General features: G+C 41.7%; 1 protein-coding gene across 1 annotated transcript in view; it reads left to right on the top strand.

Moving 5' to 3' along the window:
* LOC127663523 (DNA-binding protein RFX7-like) overlaps nt 1–26,556 on the top strand; it is a 69,147-nt gene continuing 42,591 nt past the window's right edge. Inside the window, exons 1-2 of the mRNA XM_052155143.1 lie at nt 1–356; nt 22,812–22,845. Coding sequence (XP_052011103.1) covers nt 241–356; nt 22,812–22,845 — 150 coding nt within the window. The 5' untranslated portion in view covers nt 1–240. The remainder of the gene's footprint in view (nt 357–22,811; nt 22,846–26,556) is intronic.

A 26,556-nucleotide genomic window follows, 5' to 3' on the forward strand; every position in this document is an offset into this window, starting at 1 on the left:
TCGAAGTGTTCCCCAGCGCCCGTTTGTGCTTGCTTCTTCTTATGCACATGCAGGGACCTGAACCGCAACAACAAACCATGAATTGCAACCGTTATCTATTAGAGCCGAGTCCGATTTGTCCGTGAAGTCAACAGGCGATAACCGTGATGTACTTTTTTCGTGAGAAAGCTGCATTTTCGAGGTTCAGGTTAAGGCCTACTTGTTAGATCCCCATCCCCGTCCCTCCTGAAGCGCATCGTGATGGCTGAAGATCAGCAGCAGCCTGGCCCTGGAGTAGCAGCACTGCCTTCCGTGGTTCCAGGATTGCAGGGGACTGAAGCGAATGCACTGCAGCTCAAAATAAAGAACTCAATCTGGTAAGCGCTGTCGGCAATATTGGCCAGTACTGTAAATGAGTTGTGCGGGATAGAATGGGGGTTAATGGGATCGAAGACGCCATCCTCCTAATTAGCGCGTTCGTTTCTATTTAGCTGGATTAACTCTGCTTTTTATTGTATTTCACAACTCAACATAAAGTTGATTTTTGTATGCTACAAATTAGCTGTATTCTACTGGACAGATTATACATTTTAATCAATAATAATAATAATATCTGATAGCTAGGTTACTCGGGATGTGTAATGTACCGACTGACGTGAATTGTCTAGTCCTTATACATCTCCAAAGAACTGCTATTTTTTACTTCTTATGAAAATGTATATTCAGTACGTTTGTGTCATTGAATGATTGAATCAGCGAGAGATTGCTTGCTACCACGCTATCTAAACAGATTTAGTAGAGTGAGCGCTAACCGGTTCCGTACTACGGAATCCGTAGCGCGAGGGATGGTAAACAACACAACCACGCGCATTTAAACGGCCAGTTTTGTGCATAGAAACGCTCTCATTGTGGCCACTGCTTCTAACAAATCTATGCTACTCCATCCTCTCCTTTTTTGCACAAAGTGTTGGAATGATCCAACTGTTATTGTTGGATGACAGTGGGACTGTTATTGAGGATGAAGAAGACATCGTGAAACATACAGCTATGGCTCATGATGTTTATAGCAGCGCGTGCATCGCACATGCATTTGAATGACAAAAGTATCCTAGAGACAAAATAGAACGTCCGCACATAGTCACTCTCAGTCTTGTTTTACATCAGTAGTTTGGTCTAGAATTGATGATCATTGTTGGTGCACGTTACTCTCAATTCAAGTAGCAGCGCAAAAAAAAACCGCTGACACGGTTATTCTGCAGCCTCCACCCCTCTCACCACCACCCTTGTGTTTGCATGTTGAGACATGCTCTCAACGACATGCATCTGCAGCAGCGACTATACTGAATGTCCATTCTGGATCGTAGATTCGTTTTGGCTCACTTACGTTTGGATTTGCATGGTCAGAAAGTGGATCAGTTTTGTGCTTTAAGGGCAGACAATCATCCCAAGAATTATGCATGATGGGATGAGCAAAGTGTGATGCTAAACATAGACTTCTAGAACATCTTCAAAATTGTCCATATATTGATCCCATATTCATATATTCATTCAATATTGCATCCCATTATGCAATATTTCCATAAAACATGAATTACTTTTGTGTTATGTAGCACATCCATGGTTGCTCTGTCTGAGTGCATTTATTGTTCCTCCTAAAAATCATTTGAGTGTTGAAACCATGTTGACATTTTGACCACAGACATCTTTTCCTGTGAATCTTAAAGTAGACTGGTAATGCTGAAAGGCACAAGCAGACAAGCGAAAATAGAGTGGTGGCGTAGTGGGCTAAAGCACATAACTGTTAATAAGAAGGTCACTGGTTCGATCCCCACAGCCACCACCATTGTGTCCTTGAGCAAGGCACTTAACTCCAGGTTGCTCCGGGGGGGATTGTCCCTGTAATAAGTGCACTGTAAGTTGCTTTGAATAGAAGTGTCAGCCAAATGCATAAATAATAAATGTAGAAAATCAGAGAAACCACTTCTGGGGTAAATTCACACTAAATTAACAACATATCTAAAGGTGATATTTCTTATGAGTTTGTGGGTAATTGTTGTTGTAAATAAATTATAAAAAAATAAAAAATAAGTAACCATGGTTTTACTACAGTAATATCATAGTAGTAACCATGGTTAATTGTGTGGTAACTATGGTTTAACTATATAACATGGTTAAACTATAGTTACTGTAGTGAACCCATGGTTAATTTTTGTAAGGTTAAACAAAATAGAAGTCTAATAATTTTCTGTTTAGACTCACAAATGTGAAGAAAAAAAAGACATTTAAATTACCCATTAAATCCCAAGAGTTTTTTTTTTTTTATTGTTATCGACGATATTGGACTTGAAATTATTGGTATCAGATCGAAAAGAAAATAAGTGGCATCACGTATACCTATGGTTTGGAAGGACAGATAACAATTAATCCAATCTAACAGTATTTTGTTTTCTTTTTGAATGCAGATTTGGATATAATTAGGCTCAGTGGACTCCGTTATTGCAATAGAAAATTCCAAATATTTTGCACAAAATCAACAGATTTTATTTGCTCAAAAGTAATTAACAAGCGTTAATGTTTATTTGTGTCATTGTTTCTGCGGAATGGGAAAAACATGAGTACTAAGTAGGGCAAATGTGCAGTTTAGCACCGTGTTTACCCTTTTTTCTCTTTAGGTTGATAGCTGAACATGGTTTTATTTAATGTGCGCTATTCATAGTCCATTAACTACTCATTTTGTACTGAATGTGGTTTGTCTAATAACAGGTGGATCACCATTTTTCCATTTTTAACCAAAACATTGAAGGACCACATTTTTTACTCCTTGCCATACATGAATGTTATTGGACTTCACTCTGAGATTAAATGGACTCAAGACTAGAATTTTAACCTGTGTGAGTCAAAGTTGTGCATCATTTGCATCCAGAATGTGCTGTAAGTGAAGTGCTTTTCCACAGCTATTATTGCATATTATTATGGGACCCTATGGATCTACCAATTACCATTGGAGTGAGATGGACTTCACTCTGAGCAGAGCACTAAAGATTAGCACTGTCGATGTGATATCTGATACCCTGATCTGCATTTGGCATGCTGGTTGGCACACATGTTGCAGGCTCTGTGGAAGAGTACAGGGTATTTGGCACTATTTCTGGCGAACCTTGTGGAAAAGAAATAGCGATCTGCCAATAGGAACTTTAGCTACAATAAACTTTGTCACTAATGTAGGTCTGAACAATTAATCAATAAAAATAAAAATCACAAAATGATGTAGTGCGATTATCAAACCATAAGGGCTGTGATCTAATGAAATAAATAGTCTGCAGCATGCACTGCTTTCTGTGCTTACTGTATGTGCGCAGGACCGTTCTCTTCAGTGTATTACACATACTCAAAGCACGCATGAGGCTTATGAGTTTAGCGTGTAATATTTACAGCACTGTAGATTCACTAATTGCAAATTTTCTTAGATCAAATATGCTTGACCGCAAAACGTTCTATCCAAATCTAAATTAACCCCATAACACAAGGTTTTTGTGGACAGAAGTGTCAATGAGAGCATTTCTCTGCAGTAAAAGGCCATTGTCAACCCAATTACAAAAAGCATATTCCTTCAGTGTTATAAATAAAAAGCTTCCTCCAAAATAAAGGCTGAAGGGTTTAATCGGAAACGCATGGCTATGGCGCATGCAAGTGTAAATTAGTACATGACTTTAGTACTGTACATAAATATGCTGTAATAATAATATAAATAATTTATTACCATAATAAATTCGCAATTATGCCGCCTTATTGGGTTCCAAAATATAATGGTGAAAAGTGGACTGAGATCCTATCACAAAGTGGGTAAAAACAGGTACACATTGAACAGATACAATGTGAAGGTGATGTGAATCTGTTTTTTCACTCTCTGTGTTTCACTATTTTTTATTTATTTAGTCTGGTTCTTTTTAAGAGGACTCAAGAGTGAACATCCTTTCTTGAACAGTATTTCTATTTGCAATACAGCATGCTTGCCCTTGACTTAATTTTAGATAAGAGGAAACACATACTAGTATTTGTTTATATTAATAATCACACCGAGGTTCAAATCGCATTTGCAATATTTTTTTTAATTATTCAATTAGGTTTTTTTGTTCAAATCTTTCAGCCTACACTACTGGGAATGACTTGTGATGGTGTAGAATATTAATAATATAAAAGTACTGCTGCTTATTATGAAATTGATGTAGGCAAATATCCGACACTAAAGCAGTGATATTTCCTTGGTAAATGACTACTAGAATCTCACCTGGTGAGGGGAAATAATTCACTTTCCCAACAGAACAGCAGAGGGTGTTGTTTTAGAGTGATCTGCACTTTCTGTGCAATATTGTGATTTAGCTCTGTAGCATTTTGGGTTAATTTGGGTTAATGTTTTGTCACTTGGTTAACACAAAATTTGTGCAATAATTTTAGATTAACGGCAGGCTTTTGACTACATAGACCACGAAGAGGTCAGTGTAAGGGGGTTTAATTTAGTCCCTCTTTTTTACATGGCTGTTTGTGTACAGAACATGGATGTCAATGTGTGTAAATCTTTATCTACATATGAAGGGGAATGGGATGGAATTGGGAGGAGGGGAAGAGACAATGGTGATAATCACCTTCAAAGAGAATTGAAAATGAGCCATAGCACTGCTGGCAAAGAGCCACGCTGTTTTTTCACCAAGCTGCAGTCTCTGAGAACTGCTGCCTTGGCACTGTTAGACAACTCTGTTTTGGTTTAGCCTACAGTTAGTCCAATGCTTGAACAAGAGAAAGATCTGTGTCAGTGGTTTTGCTATATAAACATTGCATTAGGCCTGCAAATAGAGTCCCAATGTCTTTTAATATTCCAAATTCAAAATATTACATATTCAAAATATATATATATATATATATATATATATATATATATATATATATATATATATATATATATATATATATATATTTGTTTTTAAATATTTGCTGAAAATATTCAGCAAATGAGTTATGTGTCTGTGGCATTTCCTCTGTGTTTCTGTGATTTACTAAGAGGGTCGTTTTTGCTTTGCATGTCATTTTACACTTGTACACAGATGAAAAACCAGAATAGTTGCAAGAGAAATATAAACTTTGATAATTTTTCTTGTCCCTATAAACATACACACACACACACACACACACACACACACACACACACACACACACACACACACACACACACACACACACACACACACACACACACACACACACACACACACACACACCATTACAGAGTATCTGCAAAAAGCACAGTAGAATATAACTCATTGGGAAATCTGTTATCAGCTCCAACAAACTTTTGAACAATTGATGTGTAATTTATATCCATCCATCCATCCATCGTCAACCGCTTATCCTGTGTACAGGGTCGCGGGGGGCTGGAGCCTATCCCAGCTAACATTGGGCGAAAGGCGGGGGACACCCTGGACAGGTCGCCAGTCCATCGCAGGGCCACACACACACACACACACACACACACACACACACACACACACACACACACACACACACACACACACACCATTACAGAGTATCTGCAAAAAGCACAGTAGAATATAACTCATTGGGAAATCTGTTATCAGCTCCAACAAACTTTTGAACAATTGATGTGTAATTTATATATTTTTTTAAAATGCAAAAACCTTTTTTGAAGAAACAGGCATGTGAATGTAATCCATCAAGGTGCTTTTTTTATCCCTTTTGCCCAGTGACCAATAGCTTTGTCTAGAATAGATTCACTCTATAACAAAATGGTTCAAATTGGAGAAATGCGTGAAACCTGGCAAAATATGTTTAAATCATTATTATTAAATTAAATGACCATTGTCACTGTGATGCTTCAGAGTGGACCTGATGCTTCCATTTAAAGTATTATAAAAGTGTCAACTGTTCCCTTAAATTTTATTTTCAGATAAGGTGAAGAATAAAGTTTGGTAAATGTGTGAATTACATTATGACACTGAGAGAGACTACGTTCAAGTCACGTTGTAAAATGTTTATGGGCCCTTTGCCTTATGGTGCGTTCACATACAATGTGAAGCGAGCGTTTCGCGCATCGCGATTACATTCAAATTCAATGCTAAGAAGCGAATAGACACGAATTCGCGGCAGGCGGCGCGAATGAAGCGAATGGGGTGACTCGAACACGCAAAATCGCTTTATTCACTTATTTGCTTGAGTTCAAATTTTTTAAATCAAGCAAAAATCCGCATGACGCGTTGTCGCAAAAGCCTGTCAGCATTAATATTGTCCAGATGTCACTGACGTAGTAGCAGAAAAAATCAGGAAAAATGGATGAAAAATATTTTGTAGCGGTGTGTGGGCACCCCGGAATTGTATGACTCAATGTCATTCATGTACAGAGACCGGACGAAAAAAGACATCGCTTGGATGAAAGTGAGGAAAGTTAAAATTGACTAAAAATGCGGTAGAACACGTTCATCTCGAAGACGAGTTCGTTCAGAATCAGCTACATTACATATAGCAGGTCGGCTGACTCGATTTACTTCTCATACATTCCCGTAGCGTCAGTGCATTTCCCTGTTGAAGCCGAGCGTCCATTGACTTCAATGGGGCTGCTATGAACAGTTTTTTTCAGTGCTCCGAAAATAGACGGTCATTGGATAAATGCTGCGATTATGTCCCGCCCACGGACGCTCAGCGTCTCTGGGGGTGAATGAGGAGTGGACCGGCCCGGACTCCGGGCTTCCGCGTGATGATTGGAGGATCTGTCGAAAGACTGCATCTCCTTTTGATTGACAGCGAATCTGCACTATAAGAAGTCACTGAAGCTATTTCGCGCTCAGTCCCATCGTGGATTTCTCAAGTGTAGTCGAAAGACAAACTGCTGCAACCTATTTCTTTATATTTGTTTGGCGAAATTGCTAGTCAATTTGCATAATACATTTCACACAATTATACACCACATTCCTTGTTTCAGTTTTACCAAGTTTAATATATTTTGTTTTAGAGCGTTCGTTCGTTCGTTCGTTCGTTCGTTCGTTCATTCATTCATACGGTAGGCTAGGCTAGCGTCGTACGGGTGAAACTGCGCACGATGGCAGACGGTGCTAATATTGTCGACCTGATTTTGGCGAAGCCATTTGAAAGTCTTCCTTACGAGGAAAAAATTAGAATTAAACAGCAGGGCAGATCAACACCTAAGATTGATTTAGTGCAAAAAATAGGGTAAATAAGTTTATAATGTAGGTCGAAAATGAGCTTCCCCTCTTTGAAAGACCAGCAGCCGCCACTGGTCTGGGTCCATAAAATCCCCGCGATCTCAGATACACCTTTCCACGCAGTATTTTTCTTAAAAATGTCCTTGTACGTGGGAAGAGACATATATATCATAGAGCACTGGAAAATTTCTAACAAGAAGAATTAGCCTTTCATCCATCTTTCCGTTATTGCTCAAGGATCATATAGTGACAAACATCTTCCTTGAGACTTGAGGTTCCATCATGAAAAAGATTTTATTTAGTGAAGAAACCCAATTTAAAAACATAATTCTATGACCTAACCTTTTATTAAATAATATGAAATTGCTTGACTCTATATTGTTTTACAATTATTTTTTTTTTTTATATATATATTTGAATTTATACATTTCCTGAAAAACTTTTGTCCCATTCATCTGGCACAAATTTTATATATTCCCCCACTCCCCTAATGTAGCCTATGACAAATTTAATAGAGCTTAAGTAGTGATAAAGTATGATAATACAGGTGAAACTCGAAAAATTAGAATATCGTGCAAAAGTTCATTAATTTCAGTAATTCAACTTAAAAGGTGAAACTGATATATTATATAGACTCATTACAAACAAAGTAAGATGTTTCAAGCCTTTATTTGATATAATTTTTATGATTATGGCTTACAGCTTATGAAAACCCCAAATTCAGAATCTCAGAAAATTTGAATATTACATGAACTCAATAAAAAAAAAGGATTTTAAATACAGAAATGTCGGCCCTCTGAAAAGTATAATCATCCAAATGTACTCAGTACTTGGTTTGGGCCCATTTTGCATTAATTACTGCCTCAATGCGGCGTGGCATGGATGCTATCAGCCTGTGGCACTGCTGAGGTGTTATGGAAGACCAAGATGCTTCAATAGCGGCCTTCAGCTCTTCTGCATTGTTTGGTCTCATGTCTCTCATCTTTCTCTTGGCAATGCCCCATAGATTCTCTATGGGGTTCAGGTCAGGCGAGTTTGCTGGCCAATCAAGCACAGTAATACCGTGGTCATTGAACCAGGTTTTGGTACTTTTGGCAGTGTGGGCAGGTGCCAACTCCTGCTGGAAAATGAAGTCAGCATCTCCATAAAGCTTGTCTGCTGAAGGAAGCATGAAGTGCTCTAAAATGTCCCGGTAGATGGCTGCGTTGACTCTGGACTTAATAAAGCACAGTGGACCAACACCAGCCGATGACATGGCTCCCCAAACCAACACAGACTGTGGAAACTTCACACTGGACTTCAAACATCTTGGATTGTGTGCCTCTCCATTCTTCCTCCAGACTCTGGGACCTTGGTTTCCAAATGAGATGCAAAATTTGCTCTCATCAGAAAAGAGAACTTTGGACCACTGAGCAACAGACCAGTTCTTTTTTTCTTTAGCCCAGGTAAGACGCTTCTGACGTTGTTTGTTGTTCAGGAGCGGCTTGACAAGAGGAATACTGACATTTGAAGCCTCAGTCCACTCCTTGTGAAGCTCCCCCACACATTTGAATGGCCTTTTCCTGACAATCCTCTCCAGGCTACGGTCATCCCTGCTGCTTGTGCACCTTTTTCTTCCACACTTTTCCCTTCCACTTAACTTTCTATTAATGTGCTTTGATACAGCACTTTGAGAACATCCAACTTCTTTTGCTATTACCTTTTGAGGCTTTCCCTCCTTGTGGAGGGTGTCAATGATGGTTTTCTGCACAACTGTCAGGTCAGCAGTCTTCCCCATGATTGTGAATTCAACTGAACCAGACTGAGAGACCATTTAAAGGCTCAGGAACCCTTTGCAGGTGTTTTGGATTAATTAGCTGATTAGAATGTGACACTTTGAGCCTACAATACTGAACCTTTTCACAATATTCTAATTTTCTGAGATTCTGAATTTGGGGTTTTCATAAGCTGTAAGCCATAATCATCAAAATTATATCAAATAAAGGCTTGAAATATCTTACTTTGCTTGTAATGAGTCTATATAATATATTAGTTTCACCTTTTAAGTTGAATTACTGAAATTAATGAACTTTTGCACGATATTCTAATTTTTCGAGTTTCACCTGTATGTATTATGAATCTATTTCTGCCTAAAGTACAGTTGGTGTTACTATAGTCAATTGTGATGTTGAATTCTGTGCTGAATTCAAATGGTTCTGTGTCTCATGGCGTGCTTCTCACCGCCACTGTTCTTGCAGTGCTGTAATGATCAGAGGTGCACTTTTAAGAGCTCAAGACTGGTCTTTGAGTAAAAACGTAGTGGGTGTTCCTTGTCGATTTGTGGGGATGCAGACAGACACACTCACAACCACAGTTGTCAGTTTGTTGAATCAATACGGTATTTTGCTATGGTTGCATTTGACAACTATCGTAATGCCTGTACAAGGTCAATAACTGTACGTGTTTCCTGACATCAAATTGCATATTTACTTATGTTTTCAGGAACTGAGAGAGAGAGAGAGAGAGACGGATCACGTGAGCTATCCCGTCTTCTCTCCTATTGGCTGTCGCTTCCATTAGTCGCTCTTCATTTGAATAAAGTTGAACTTGTCTCAACTTTGTCGCGTCGCTGGACACGCCCACATCTAGTCGCCAACGGTCGCTGGAAGTCGCTGTGCTCTCATTGAAAATGAATGGGATGGAGTCGCTGTCGCGCGCGATGTCGCTGGCAGTGTGTACGCACCTGAATACTCGAGGGTTCGTGTTACTTGTGCGAACATGAGTTTAAACACAAATTTATAATCCAGCAGTTAAACTCGCGCGGGCAATGCGAGGCGAAAATTTTCTTTGCGTTGTATGTGAAAGCAGCATTTTAGTTGTGCATCAACATTTATTTCAGAAATGGGATATATATGCACATGTATGTACACATTGTCTTTCTTTTTTTTTCTCTGTAAGGGATCCTTTAATCAGAAGCCTTGTGTATGGGACCTTAGATCGCACCTCTTCTCACAGCAGTCTGGGAAGCCTGACAGTTCCTTTTAGAAGGGCAGTTGGAAGGAAGCCTGGCTGGCATACTCAATTTTCTGCTAATAGTTTTAGCATGCTGCCTATGATACTCATTTGTACTTCAAGTATCTATATATGTTTAGAACATTTTACATCTGATATGTGTAATTTTTTCGATGTATATTTCTTTCTCGTATCCTATCTTAATACTTAATTATATGTAAGATCAATCACAAAACGGAATAAGGATACCCAATCAGAGTTACAGTTTTACTGCAGAGGCCAATGCTATTATTCTAGCGCTGGATCAAATTAAGACCTCACGACAGAGAAATTTCTTAATAATAACAGATTCAAAATCATGCCTTTAAGCTCTTGCATCACTCAAAAATATCCATCCTACCCTTGTAAAGATTTTAACCAAATTGTCAGCTCTGGAGACACAGAATTGTAATATTTACTTTTGCTGGGTATCTGGCCATTGCAGAATCAGAGGAAATGAACAAGCAGACACGGCTGCTAAAGATCTTAAAAAATGCTCCATACCACCCTCAGATCTGAAACCTACTATAATCTCTTACAACATTAACTGAATTGAACCAATGCATTAAAAACAAATAGCATGAAATCAACCCTGTTGTGGGCAAAAATGCTTCTCTAATTTCAGTAATCGCTGGGATCAGATCATTTACACCCGTTGCCGAATAGGACATTCCAGACTCACACATATGTTCTTAATATCCGACGAAGATCCACCATTATGTAAAACAAGTATTTTTTTACTTGTTTTGTCATGAAAATAGCCTTGGATGCTGGCATGGCATAAAATCACTAACTACCTAACTATATGTAAGACATCTTGATTTCACCTAAAAGTATCAAATCATTCCTCTGTCTGTTTGAGCGGCCCAACTAGCCTGACACAGCAACATTTGCTGGGTTTCCATCCAACAATTAATTTGTATGCTAATTTTACGTTGCGCTTAAGAAAAGCTGAATAAAAACTCTTGATATGCTTATAAACTTTCAAAATTCGCCAAGAGGTTTCTGAAGGAAATTAATTAGAGGAAATGCATATAAAAATGTGAAACATTTGGATGGGAACCCAGCTATTGACTCCGCTAATTGTGTGAGTTTGGGGCAGGATTATCTGTTTATACAACCTATTGTAGATGAGGGGAAATTTCTGTAATCTGTTTGAAAACACTGATTATTTTTCAATTACATTTGCACAGAAATTATACACTTAAGCCTTAAAAGCCATCACTAGCTTTGCATGGACTGAAACAGACAGACATAAGGTTACCTTGACCTGTTGTAGATTTCCCTTTTTTTTGTACCAATTGTGTACATTCAAAGTAATTGCAATGTTTGTGCATTAAAGGCTTAAATTATTCCTATATTAAATGTAATAACCAGCTTAAAGTTTGCCAGCGTGCACAGAGCAGCTTGATAGAGTATGTGTCAGTGCACACAGGAGGTTTAAGAGGTTCAGCACGGTAGTTGCAGAGTTCAGCAGGTTCAGTGGAGTTATCTGTCTGACTAGGAGTATGAGAGAGAGAGCTAGTGTGTTCATGCTGAGTGACAGATAGAGCGACCTTAGCATTCTCGTCCCCAATCTCACACTCTCGCACACACTCTGACACACAAATTTCTTACATGTAGGTCATGCTGACTAGCAGTAGTGTTAGTCTCTGTTGTGGTGTCTGGCTGTTCTCAGTCAGCATTTTGCTAATGTGGATTTAGACATGGATCACACATGCTTCAGTCCACTCCCCACGACAACCTAATCGAAGAGCAAATGATAGAGACAGTCACAGCTATCCCATCTTAACAGTGACATAGTGACCCCTCACCTTTCCCCCTACCCCACTCTTTCTGTCTCTCTAACTCTCTCACTCACTCACTGAGGCGGTTGTTTACGTTCCTGTTGTGATCCGGGCCCATTCGGCCAGCTCGAGGAGGGGTTTTTAGGGGGAGGGGCAGTGACCAACAGACAGGATAAAAGTCTGTAGCTTAAATCAGGCCACAGTTTACAGGAAAACAAACACTAACTCTTCATTAATGATATCAAATTCTCAAACCTTTGCTATATAACGTTCCATTCAGATCACATCACATCCAGGATTGTCACACTACAGTGTTCGACCCATTCAGCATGATTGGCGCTTGTGCCACCTTGTTTATGTCCAAAGGGAACAGTCAGTTGCCAACCAACTCCTTTGGATCAGTTCAAAATTAGAGCTCATTGGAGGTAATTTGTATTTTGGCAAGAAGCTTAGTTTGACCCTATAATACTTGACTACAAGGATTGTCTGTAATGTTTGTTTGGACATTAGGTGGTTGGATGAGATCCAGCTGTAAGCTAATTGGCTCCACTTTTGTTCTTTCCTTAATAGTGACTGTATCTGTGTATCAGGTGAAGACTATGCTAATAGTGTTTATAGTTTTAATAGTGCTTTGGTTTTGGTGATTACATGTTTAATTGATTAAGTAAGTCCCAATCAGGTGTCTGCTTGAAACAACCCAATAAAGACATTGTTGCCACAGGAAGTGACATTAACAGGAAATCCTATTTCTACTGCCTGCCTTCCTCTTGACAACAGGGGTACAATCCTTTTCCAGCCTCCAGACTACCTACGTAGAGACAGCTTAATGAGAGCTACCTGGCCTGAAGCCACATGGGAGCAAACTGCACCTCGCCTAGTAACAGTTCATTACTTCACTCACCAATCACTCTCTCATAGGGATGGATGGTCTTATAAAACTTACTATTTGGCTTTGGTCTGTGGAATAAGCCTAAAAGGTTTATTTTTATTTTTGTTTTTTATCAGTCTTGGAATAAACACTGTGTAATTGGATATCCTATACAAAAGCCAGTGTATGTGGTGTAACATTGGGGAATGGCAAATTGAAGATCAGGGATTGGCTGAAAGGATGGCCAAGGGCCAGTGCAAAATAATTCGGGCTAGTGCTGCATTGTCATTACAACCATTGGTCATCCTACATATGCTTTTAGGTAGGACTGCAACGACTGATCGAAAAAATAGATAATTATCAATAATGAAAATCATCGACAACAAATCGAGAAAGGGAGTGCAATCATTTTGATTACACGCAACATCATACCGTGATTTCAGTTTCAATGTAATCAATTATGCAGATTTCATGTATGTCACAATGCCTCAGAGGACCAAGTGTGCTGGCTTTGGGTTCTCAAAGTGTAGAGCACACCCTCCCTATGGGTTTTTGGAAGGTATTATAAGGGGGGCATGGAAGACTGACCCATCCTCCAATCTTTTTCATGTTAATGCAGCTCTCGCCAGCCCAAAGCGTTCATGATGTCAGGTGCGTGTATGTAAACAAGCCGTTCTCACTTGTGCGCCAGTTTCAAATGGGTGAAGAGGTGAATAAACACTTAGTTTTCGGTCTGTTCCTCTCACAACACTGTCATATGGATTCAGAAGTATTGAAATCTAAGGCACAAGTGTTATGGATGACTTTACAGTGCTTTTATGAGTGATTTTGGAGCTTGGACAGCCACAAACACAGTCCTCACATCCCTCAATCTTGTGTTTCACGGATAGGGTTGGGAACCGAGAATTGGCTCTTGTTCAGAACCGGTTCCAAAAATACTGGAATCGTATGATCTTCATGACTTTCGGTTCCGTTAACGGTTCTCCAGCGTGCACTTTTCTGCTGATGTGGCTGGAACACGGTCATTAAATACTCTTGACAGGATTTCCAGCAGCGCATCTCTGCAGCAGCGCTGCCCTCTACTGACTCTACAGTGTAAAAACACAGTTCTACAAGTGTATTTAATTCCCTATTGAACGAGTCTCCAGCCAGCTCTTTTTACAGCGCAAAACATATGGTGCTTCCAGTACAGTTCGATTCCTGAAAGAACCATTCTAATGAGCTGGTGCTTTTGAATCTACACCACCTAACATACAGCACTTCCAGTATGCAAGTAATCTTATACTGATGTGCAAGCTATGAATGTCCAACTCGAAATTAAATAAGAACTGTTGAAGTCTCACAAGCCTGAAGTACAACATTAGGCTACAAAACACAGTCTAAACGGTCTCTGGAACTGTTACTGTTTTGTGGCAGGGCGGAGGGCGGGGCCGGGTCGTGATCCTACACACCCGGTCCCGTATTAGGCCAATTAAGCCTCCGAGGGATAAAGATCGACTGCAGAGGATCGTGCGGGAGAGAGAGATCGTTTACGGACATATCCGTCGTGTGTGTTTATGTTGTCTTTTAAGTTTATCATTAAACCATTATTTATATCGTCAAGCCGGTTCTCGCCTCCTCCTTTCCATTGATCCCGTTACATGTTTATTTAATGATAACGTGTGTCTCTATTAAATCAGGCAGTGCAGTTACTGACTGGTTGTTCATATGACAATGTATAATTAAAGATAAACAAGTTCCCTATCGAGAGGTCTCTCCTATTGCGTAAGTAGCTTACGCTATGGGAAAACTCCGTTTCTCGAGAAATATTGAAGTCTTTATGTAAAACGCATTGCAGCTGCATAGCAGACAGCTCGGTCATTGGCTGTGCCGCGGCAACTGCTCGAACCAATGACGGGGCGACTCTAAACGCGCGCCTCGCGTTCGCGCGCTCAGAGCCTGCCGAATTTAGCATAGGCAGGCTATATAATGGGCACCCCGTCATGCGAGTTCCTTTAGATTTAATCTCCTTCAGAGAAGACCTTCTCTTCGCTGGATCCTCTGGATTGTTGGAGTCTTTCGCCGCCGTTGACAAGCTTACAGCGGGACTGCTAAGAGGACGCCGGCGCCTTCAGCCGCCTTCGAAGCCTTCTGCTACGCCATCCGGCGCGCATCGCATATCCTTTACTGCAAGCGCTCGCCCCCGCGACGCTTTTAAAAGTAAGAGAGTAATTTTCCAAGGCGTTGTTTCAAATGCCTTCAGCCTGCGCCTCGTGCAGAGGCCCTCTTCACGACGGAGATCGGCACATCATCTGCACTCGCTGCCTGGGTCTGGACCACGCAGAAGCTGCACTCATTCAGGGCGGATGCCCCGAATGCGACTCCTTGGGCCTCGCCGAGCTGTGCGCTCACTTTGCCGTTTTCACCGCAAACGAGCCGGCTTCCACCGTGCTGCCACCTCCATTCGAGCCGCGCAAGAAAACAGAGGCTGCCAGAGCACGGCGACTTCGGTGACGTCATGCCGGCCCAGTCCCCGCATGCATCACCGCTACCAGCAATCTCCCCGCCACCAGTCCATTTCACGAGAGCGGACCTGCACCCCTCCAACAAAGCGGTGGGTCTCGTCTCGTTCGGCACATCAGGGGACGACGATGGAAAGGATGACAGCCTCTCTCTTGACACTGCATCCGACGACTGGCCGGGCTCGTTCGACCCCACGCCACCGACATCAGCGGACACGAGCGCGGGCACCAGCATGGACTCGGAAATCGTCCGTATCCTGTCAAAAGCCGTGGAAGACGTCGGGCTCGACTGGTCTTCCCCGGAAGAACCCGCCCGCAGCCGGCTGGACGAGTGGTTCCTGCAGGGGCGCTGGCAGGCCCCCCGACAGAGACCCTCTCCTTTCTTCCCTGAGGTCCACGATGAGCTCACAAAGTCGTGGAAAGCCCCGCACTCTGCTCGCCTAAAGCCTTCTTTTTCTTCCTCGCTCTCCTCAGTGGACGGCGCGAGAGAAAGAGGCTACGAGGCAACTCCGCCCCTCGAGGAGACCGTGGCCAACCATCTATGCCCACCCTCCACCGCTGGATGGAAGGCCAGAGCTTCTCACCCCTCGAAGCCCTGCAGAACCACCTCAGCTCTCGCCGATCGCGCATACGCTGCCGCCGGCCAAGCTGCGTCAGCGCTGCATTCGATGGCGGTCCTACAAGTTTTTCAGGCCAAACTCCTCCGCACCATGGACGAGTCTGGACCTGAACCCGAGGTTTTCAAGGACCTGCGCAGCGCTGCGGACGTAGCCCTGCGAGCCACAAAGGCCACCGCCCAATCCATCGGCCGGGCCATGGCTAATTTGACCGTCCTTGAGCGCCATCTGTGGCTAACGCTAACGGAAGTGGTGCCGGATAAGGCACCATTTCTTGACGCGCCTGTCACTCCAAGCGGCCTGTTCGGACCGGCGGTGAGAGAATTCACTGAGCACTTCACTGAGGCTCGGAAGGATTCGCAAGCAATGCATCACTTCCTGCCCAAGCGCTCCAGCTCGTTTCAGAAACCGCCCCAGCAGCAGCAGCGAGCCAGGGCAGAGCCGCCCGTCTCCCAGCCGAAGAGCAGACCTGAAAAGGACGCTCGACACCGCTCGCGTTCCGCTGACCGAAGAAAGCCGCACGAGCAACGAGGTCCTCGGCCCAGAATCACTCTGAACACGGAGCCTCGTAAGTCTTCCTAGCAACAGGAAGATAAAGAGAGAGTACGTGTCTCGCAAAAGCCGGACCGCTCTCTCTCAAACATCTAAAACATTACCCAGTCCCCTTACAGGCGGCTGGAAATGTCTATACAGCAGTCAATGGGCCAGTCATAAAACTTGCTCACCTGCAATCAAACGCCGTTTTTACGGCGACACACAGAAATCACGAAAAGAGTCATTTTCTGCCTGTGTCACTAAGGGTTCACATGTCCACACTAAAGTGCGCATTCCCACATATCAATACTGTCCAAACAGTGCCAAATACCTCCCCAGTTCAGGCTGGATGTCCCAAAATTGTAGATCGTGTGCCTATTGTCATGTATGCACCACTACACACAAGCACTGTTCCCACAGTTATAAACACTTCCCCAGTAAAAACGGGAAATACTATAAGTGTAGCGCACATGCCTGCTGTACTGCACGCACCCCTACACACAGCTACCCATACAGTTTCAAACAGCTCTCTATTTCATGCCGCAAGCATCACAGATGCAATGCGCGAGCAAAGAAACTCCCCGCTAAATGCGGAAAGCTTTATGAATGTGGCGCGCGTGCCTATTATGATGTATGCACCCCCACCCCAAAACACTGTTCATACAGTTTCAAGCATCTCTCCGACTCATGCTGTGAGCATCTCGGAGATAGCGCACGTGCCTGTACTCTCACACGCACCCCTGCACTCGGCACTCAATACAGCTGCTCAGCGCGCACCTGCGCCTCTGAGAGCCGTAGACTCTGTGTTAGCACAAAGTGATTTGCCGGTGGGGCCCATACGTCACTGCGACGCCCCCAGCCAGCATTCAGCCCATATCTGTGCGAGCAGAAGCCTGGGAAAAAATCCCCGACATGCCGAAATGGGTTTTGAACATAATAAAACACGGATACTCACTTCAGTTCACTCGCAGACCACCCCACTTTTCAGCGGTGGTCGAGACGAAAGTGAGAAAAGATGTGTCACATGTTCTACGCACCGAGGTGCTCAAACTGATAGAGAAGGGCGCTATAGAAACTGTTCCTCCCTCTTTGAGCGAGGCGGGTTTTTACAGCCGCTATTTTCTCGTCCCGAAAAAGGACGGTGGCCTTCGCCCCATCCTGGATCTCAGACATCTGAACAAAGCTTTAATGATTCGCTCATTCAGAATGTTAACAACCAAACATATCCTCGCGCAAGTTCGCCTCTGGGATTGGTTTCTATCAGTGGATTTGAAAGACGCTTACTTTCACATTCCGATAGCGCCTCATCACAGGCCCTTTCTGAGATTCGCTTTCGAGGGTCAGTCATACCAGTACACAGTACTACCATTCGGCCTATCATTGGCCCCCCGTACATTCACGAAATGTATGGACGCGGCACTTTCCTCCCTGAGACAGAGGGGAGTGCGAATACTGAATTACCTCGACGATTGGCTAATCATAGCACAATCAGAGGACCAGTTAATGACGCACAGATCTTGGATTATCAGCCATCTAGAATGCCTGGGTCTGAGAATCAATTTTGCAAACAGCGTGCTATCCCCCAGCCAGAATATCTCTTTTCTGGGAATAGTGCTAGACTCAGTGCAGATGACAGCGCGCCTCTCATCAGAGCGCGCTCTCTATTCGACGCCTTGCAACATCGTTCAGAACGGCGCGCACGCCCCGTCAAACGATTTCAAAGAATGCTCGGTCTCATGGCCTCGCATCAGCTGTACTCCAGCTAGGATTGTTGCACATGCGTCCTCTCCAGCGCTGGCTCAAGAGCCGTGTCCCCACTCACGCGTGGCGCTCGGGCCACTTTTTGATCAGAGCGAATCACGGCTGTATAAAAGCCCTGACGCCCTGGAAAGCCATCAACTGGTATCAAACCGGCATGAGTCTGGGCGTGAGTACGCGGAGAAAAATGATCATGACAGATGCCTCCAAAATAGGATGGGGGGCCCTTTACGAGGGCAGGCCTGTCTCCGGGTTTTGGTCAAACCCGGAAAAGCGCCTACACATAAACTGTCTGGAAATGAAAGCGGTCGCCTTGGCTCTCATAGCCCTGCTTCTGTACCTAAAAAACGAACACGTCCTGGTCCGAACGGACAACATGACAGTAGTTTTGTATATAAATCGCCAAGGTGGACTCAGGTCGAGCTCCCTGCACTCTATGACCAGGGAGCTCATCCTATGGTCACAACACCACCTTCGCTCGCTAAGGGCAGCGCACGTGCCAGGTGTCCTGAACCAAGGAGCGGACATGCTATCCAGAGACAAGGTTCTCCCAGGAGAATGGTCCTCCACCCTCTGATGGTTCAGTGGTTATGGCAAACCTTTGGCGAGGCAGAGGTCGACCTCTTCGCCTCCAAGGAAAACGCGCACTGCCCTCTCTTCTTCTCAAAAGCACGGACGCTTCGCCCAAGTTTGGCCGAGCCGCCCCTTGTATGCTTTTCCCCCGATCGCGATGCTGCCTCAGGTCATCAGTCGGATCAGGGAGGTGAAATGTGCAGTGCTCCTGGTAGCCCCACTCTGGAAAAACCAGACGTGGTTTCCAGAACTGATACAGATGATGCAATCTGCCCCATGGCCGATTCCGCTGAGGCAAGACCTCCTCGGACAGGCCAGCGGGATGATTCTTCATCCCCGCCCCGATCTGTGGGCCCTCCATGCATGGCCCCTCAACGGGTTCCCGAGAGGAGGGAACGAGTATTGCGTAAGCTGCCGTGCTTGTGCTTGGTCAGTTCGCTTCAGTCGATTGAACCTAAAGGAACTCGCACGACGGGGTGCCCATTATATAGCCTGCCTATGCTAATTTCGGCAGGCTCTGAGCGCGCGAACGCGAGGCGCGCGCCCATTGGTCGCGCGTTCAGAGTCTCCCCGTCATTGGTTCGAGCAGTTGCCGCGGCACAGCCAATGACCGAGCTGCCTCGCTCATCGCTGTCTGCTGTGCAGCTGCAATGCGTTTTACATAAAGACTTCAATATTTCTCGAGAAACTGAGTTTTCCCATAGCGTAAGCTACATACGCAATACTCGTTCCCTCCTCTCAGGGAACCGAGGTTACGCTAGTAACCGAGTCGTTTTGTTGTAATAAGTGGAATTTTATAAAATAATGAAATATGCCATCATGTTTCGTTTCATGTGCCATCTGCAGCTGAAAGCTATTCACAGGGTTTTTCCTGCCTAGAGTATTACCTAGTACACAGAGCCGCTTCAACCAGTCGCAGAAGAGACCCAATCTGAGCAGGAGTCGATACCGGGAGAGATTTAAAGTTCCTCTGGCTGATGAAACACTGAGACACTCGTCTCTCAGCTCCGCTGTCTGCAGCTCGCAACGTCATTGTGGCAGGGCGGAGGGCGGGGCCGGGTCGTGATCCTACACACCCGGTCCCGTATTAGGCTAATTGTGCCTCCGTGAGGTTTAAAGGCTGACTGCCGAGAACCGGCTTGACGATATAAATCATAGTTTAATGGAAAACTTAAAAGACAACACAAACACACATGACGGACATGTCCGCTAACGATCTCTCTCTCCCGCACGGCCCTCTGCAGTCAGCCTTTAAACCTCACGCAGGCATAATTAGCCTAATACGGGACCGGGTGTGTAGGATCACGACCCGGCCCCGCCCTCCGCCCTGCCACAGTCATCATGATAAGATCAATCTTATGTGAAAAATAACACTAAAATGACAACAACAATAAAATGTGTGTGTGTGTGTGTGTGTGTGTGTGTGATATATATATATATATATATATATATATATATATATATATATATTGACAAATGCTTATCAATAATACTATGAATACCATGTATTCATACTCTACCATGTATTCATATTCTACCCAAAGTGAGATATGCCTCTTATCATCGTTCTTTTGACTGTGTTCTGGCCATTAACTCTTGTTATACTCTAATTTTTGCAGTATTATCAGTGTCATCGTGAATTACAATAATAGAGTGTAACCGGTGCATATCATGGCTGTGTGCAGAATGTAAACATGACAAATTACACTTTATTTATATTACTTCAAATCATCATCGAGTGGTTAAAACTGCTGCTTTTTCTGATCTTATGTGAATTCTACTCATAGAATGAGGCATTAAGTCATTGCTAACACATTTCTATTGTCAAATTAGTTAAGGTATGACATGTAGTCTTGTGCGTTCTCACATTTAAATGCACCTCTTAGCACCTCCCCCAGCCACGTGGCTGGTGTCTGAATGTTCTTGAACAGTGTACCGTTTTTTGGCTCCAAGCAAAGAATGAAGAAGTACTTCACTTCACACAAACAAATCAATAAAAATATTGATATTTATTCATATTGCCACAGCCCTAACTTTGACTCACCCTCATTTTGTTCCAAACTCGATTGACTTTCTGTCTTTTGTGGAACACAAAAGAAGACTAAAAAAGTCCCCTTTTTTCCATGTAATCAAAGTTATGGATGACTGGATCTATCGATGTCCAAAAATGGCACACATAAAAAAGAAAAGTTTTGGGTGGACTGAGTTTAAAGCGCCTTCTTCAGTTGACACATTGCTGGGAAGCGTTTTATTATTAAAAATCTATAATTACTGATCATTGAGATTCCCTTCAGTCCATTTTTTTATTTGTAAATGCAAGAGCCTTTAATGCATATGCAAGCTAAAATAAACAATACATTAACATTTACAATTAAAATGAATTCAAATAAAATTGTACTACTTTTAAGGCAGCACACCAGCAATTGTTCCCCCTCATACTAAATACAAAATAAATACAGTACATATATACTAAATGAAATACTAATCAAAACAGAACCATTTAAAAAATATTTTTGTATTATTAAAGTACCATTTATTACAACAAAACTATGTGTCAAATTGAACTAAATGTTGTCATAGGAACAGCCAGTTAGTAATTACATTAAAGTATTTGAATTAGATTTAGAACAGGTTTTCGATTCCCAACTTGTATGTTTACCTACTAATTTATCGTAGTAGACAGCACGTTTGTCAAAAAATTGTGAAGTGTACACATACACGTCCTGTCCCTGTTGTCTTAGCTACAATTAACCTTTTGGTTTGGATCACTGTCTTGTTGTACTGTGTGGCCTGATGTGACATTTCTTATGGTGTTGAAGGAAATGGAAGAGAACAGGGTTGGAATTATGTAGTGTGTAGGGGGCCTGGGTAGCTCACTGAATAAAGATGCTGACTACCACCCCTGGAGTTCACGAGTGACTCCAGTCAGGTCTCCTAAGCAGCCAAATTGGCCAGTTGCTAGGTAGGGTAGAGTGACATGGGGTAACCTCCTCATGGTCACTATAATGTGGTTCTCACTCTCGCTGGGTGCGTGGATGCCTCCACACATGCTATGTCTCTGCAGTAATGCGCCCAAGTCATGTGATAAGATGTTCGGGTCTAATCAGTGCAACAATGGTTCTATAGCAAGTGATTATAACATTCCAGATAAAGAATACCACTGCCTAACACCCCTCTGAACCTTAAAAGGAGTGCATAAGCCACTATTTAGCTTAATCACACAATGTCAACATAAATAACGTCTAGGTTACGGATGTAATTGCCATTCCCTGATGGAGGGAACGAGACGGTGTGTCGAAGAAGCGACACTACAGATTCGTCCTCCACCACCTGGATTGACACTACACTACCATGAGGACTTAGAGCGCATTGGGAATTGGGCATTCCAAACTGGGGGAGAAAATTAACTAAAACAAAGGAGTGTACATATGCATAAGCATGTATTCACGTGCTTTGTGTGCAGGGGTCATTTGTTAAACCGCATCCTTATCACAGATTGACCTATGACTTTCAAAGAATGTACCCAGTGTCTTTTAAAGGTCCAAATTATTCTACAGGCATCACAAGGAAACCATCCATACATTGCCTTGAGTTCAAATTAGACCACTAATGTTCCATACCTGTATATAGATTCCATACTGGATCATACAGTCCCTTAATCATCCCAATGGTTAATGCATTCTGATTGGTGGAAATATTTATAGACCTTAAGTGTGATGGAACATTAATGCAAGAAACTTTTTTTCATGCATGACCACATGCGTTCTTGGAGATATATTGGTCTAAGCCGGACAGAGCCAGTGGGGTAGAGGATGGAAAGATGTTTCGAATGCCACTGATTTATTAATAAAGCCAGCTTTATGAATGTTTCTCAAGTTACCCTTGTCTTGTGTCATACTGATATACCTTTTCTTTCTACTCTCCTTTTTTTGCAGCAAAACTGTACAATCAAAGGTGGATTGCATTTTGGTGAGTATTGGATCATGGAAAATTAATATGTTGTTTTCCTAGAAATATGTAATTTTATAAAACAAAATTGTATTTAACAGATATTAGAATTCTGTACTCTAATTTAATTTGACTCTGAAAATTTAAACAGAGTTTTATCATCAAATTATATGGTTAATAATTTATACAACATTATTGTAGGCTTGTATAATGCACAACAACACATTGTATTATTCGGTACAAGAAATCTGATTTGAGACTTGCAGAATCAAATAATATAGTACTTTTAAATAGTATGCAATAGCTTTTTATGGTTTAAATGAAGTAGGCTATGGATTACATTGCATGTAGTGTGTTCTTAATAACAAGTAATCCCAAAGTGGTGGCAGACTCTCCCTCCTCTGAAAAAAGCCTCTACACTCTGGTACTTGGGTGAGCCTCTGCTTTCCTGTAAATTAAAACTGGGTTGGCCATCAAGTGATGGACCAGGTTTAAGTGTTTGTGAAATCTGACAAATGAGTGTATCATACACTGTCCCTACTATCACAAAAATGTGTGCAGACATCTGCATAGACCTGGGGTAGGGCTGGGCCATAAAACTATAAAGATATTTATCGAAAAATAAATATCGTGTTTTTCCGATAAATAAAAGTGTTTCTTCTTCTTATGTTTATTGGCAGTTGGTAATCCAGTTTATGTTTCATAACCGCCACATTCTGAGCTGTAGTGCGGAGTGTCACAAAGTCAATGGAGTCAAACATCAGCTGAAGATGATGACATTTTCTAAATTTAATCAAAAGAAGTAATACACCTTGTGTAGGATTAAATCCTAAACTGAGTGTACTTTAAAGGTAGCTTACCCTCTGGAGTTTACATGTAAACAAACAAGTTATGTTTAACTTATTCTTGAGATCAAACAAACATGTGGAATGCAGTTCTGCCACCATTAAATCGGACCTATTATACAAAAATCACTTATACATGGTGTTTGAACATCAATGTGTGTTGGCAGTGTGTGTACACAACCACCCTATAATGATAAAAATCCACCCAGTCCTTTTTTTTTATCCCTATTAATCATAAGAACTGTAGCCGTTTTCAGATTCTGTCTCTTTTTTCAGGCCCTGTCCACGACTGTTGACTGACACTGCCGACGGACATGTTTGTTTTTGTGTGTTTTCGTTATAGCGCATAGCGAACGTTGTAACAGTATGTGTGTGTGTGTGTGTGTGTGTGTGTGTGTGTGTGTGTGTGTGTGTGTGTGTGTGTGTGCTGCTCATCCATCGTTGCAAAACTGCTGAAAAAACTACATTTAGCAAATAACCATTTGGAAACTTCCTGGTTCATAGTTGTTACTTCTGACGGAGTCTCTCCCTCATCAGTGTCTGACTCCGGTTCAAACATATAGGGATGAACACCACTATTTTCGCTGTCAGTCATATTGCTTATGATGTGTAGTTATCAGAAGCAGAGATGTCAAAACTCCGCACTATTCTGGATACCTGGCGTGGAGCAACAGCTCATTTGCATTTAAAGACACACACACACACACACAAAAACAGCTAGTTTTTATTCCCACCCAAAACTTTTCATTTAAATTTTCAACATGGTATAATAAATTATCTATAGATTATATTGAGCTGAAACTTCACAGACACATTCTGGGGACACCAAATATTTAAATTAAATCTTGTGAAAAGGGGCATAATAGGTGCCTTTTAATGGTTCTGCATATTGTTATAAATATCAAAGTCGAACGATTTGAAAAAAAATCAACTCAACTCAAATATGCATCTATATTTACATAGCACAAGGCTCAAATTTCAAAATAAGATTTCTATTTTCACAGTAATTTTATTATCCCAATAAATTAGGGCTGTCGAAATGTACACGTTAACTCATGCAATTAATTTAAAACATTTAAGGAGTTAATCTTTAACGATCAATTTATTTACCGAATAGGGCAGAACATTGCGATCTCTCCTGGCTGTGGGTGTTGCGCTTCCATCTCACCAGACAATTTAAATAAATTTACCCATAGCAGTAGCTTTAAGTTTTTGATTCTTGTGGAAAAGGCTTATGGCAGACTTCAAAGATTTCCACGGATGAGTGTCACTCAAAAATAATGATGCATTTGTTGTAGGACTGGTATCAGGTTAGATACTTTGCCCATGTACTAAAATTAGGGATGGGCTTTTTCAAGTACTTTTGTAGTCGAGTACTCTTACCCACACAAAAAAAAACAATTAATTGATTACTTTAAGAATGTAGATGTAAGTTAAAAATAACAAGTATGACATGCACATGAAATGTATATGTTTTTTTATTCACACACGTTACTTTGCTTCTTTTGGGTGATTTTTTTTTTAAAATTAACAATATACAAATTAATTAATACAAATATATGAAAAAAAAAGATTTAAAAACATTTGTACTCACCTTGAGCTTAGAATCATAGAAACCAATTCTGACTGCATTAGGTTACTGCACATATATAAACTCTGAGTCTACATAAAGGCTCATTTGTACAATTTCATATGTTTTTATTCATAAAAACAACTGGTGAAAACTAGCTTTTTTATGAAATGATCTCCGCCCCTTTAAGAGATTTAATTGTAGCATTTTGCAGTTTAATAAAACCAAATGACCATATTGCCATTTTTAATGTTATTTTGATTAATTTTGATGCCATGGAAGATGGTGAAATTAGTCTTATGATACTCTTTTTATAAAATGTAATGGCTAAATAAAAGGCACATTAAAATCATTGCAATATATTCTCGAGCAGGGACTAAAAGCTAAATGTTTTCCATTTCGGTTCGTTCCGCTGACTCCTTTACAGTTGGTAACTGGTTAGAACGGAAAAAAAAAACTGGTTAATAACGTTAATAAAAAATTATAGGAATGAAATTAACCGGTCATAAACTGGTTAGCAACATTTAAAATAATACAGATTTCACTCTGGAACAATTGAAAAGGACTTTTTTCCCCATACATTTTCTTTCCTTGTAACGTTTGCAGTCCCTTTTGTACGATATTGTTTATTTTTATATAATCTGTGTTACAAGGACGGAGGTCACAGGAGCAGGATCTAAATGCAGCTAAAAAATGTTTAATAAAATAAACAAAGCACAGATTAACGGGGTTAACACAGGAACAAAAGAAACATCCACGATGGGAAAAACACAGGAACAGAGAAAACATGAACAATGGGAATGGGTCAAAAACAGGAGGTCAAAACACATATAACAACTGCAAACAATAGGGCTTCAAATACATCAAGACTAATGAGGTGAATGAGACACAGGTGAGAAACTATCAAGGACAGCTGGCAGTGATGAGGGCATGGAATTATGGGAATTGTAGTCTGGGGGGGGGGCAGATGACAGAGGCAAAATGCAACATAACGCCCCTTAACGGACACCTCATGACAAGCTGGTGGTCAAAAGACTCAGATCAGATCAGGCGGTTGACCATGTGGCCAAGGAAACCAGGGCAGATCATGCAGACGACCAGGGAACCAAGGTAACCAGAGCAGATCGTAATTGATTGTAATTCACACCTGAGGAGACAAAGACCCCTCACCTGGGCCCATCACTGAGGAATGTGACCGAGAGAGAATTAATGTTAGGAGGTAATCTGACTATACATTTTCTTTACATAAAGACTTAACTTAATTTTAGACCTACACTACCATTTAAAAGAAGTCTCTTCTGCTCACCAAGACTGGAT

This window comes from Xyrauchen texanus, chromosome 2, assembly GCF_025860055.1.
Source record: "Xyrauchen texanus isolate HMW12.3.18 chromosome 2, RBS_HiC_50CHRs, whole genome shotgun sequence".
NCBI lineage: Eukaryota > Metazoa > Chordata > Actinopteri > Cypriniformes > Catostomidae > Xyrauchen > Xyrauchen texanus.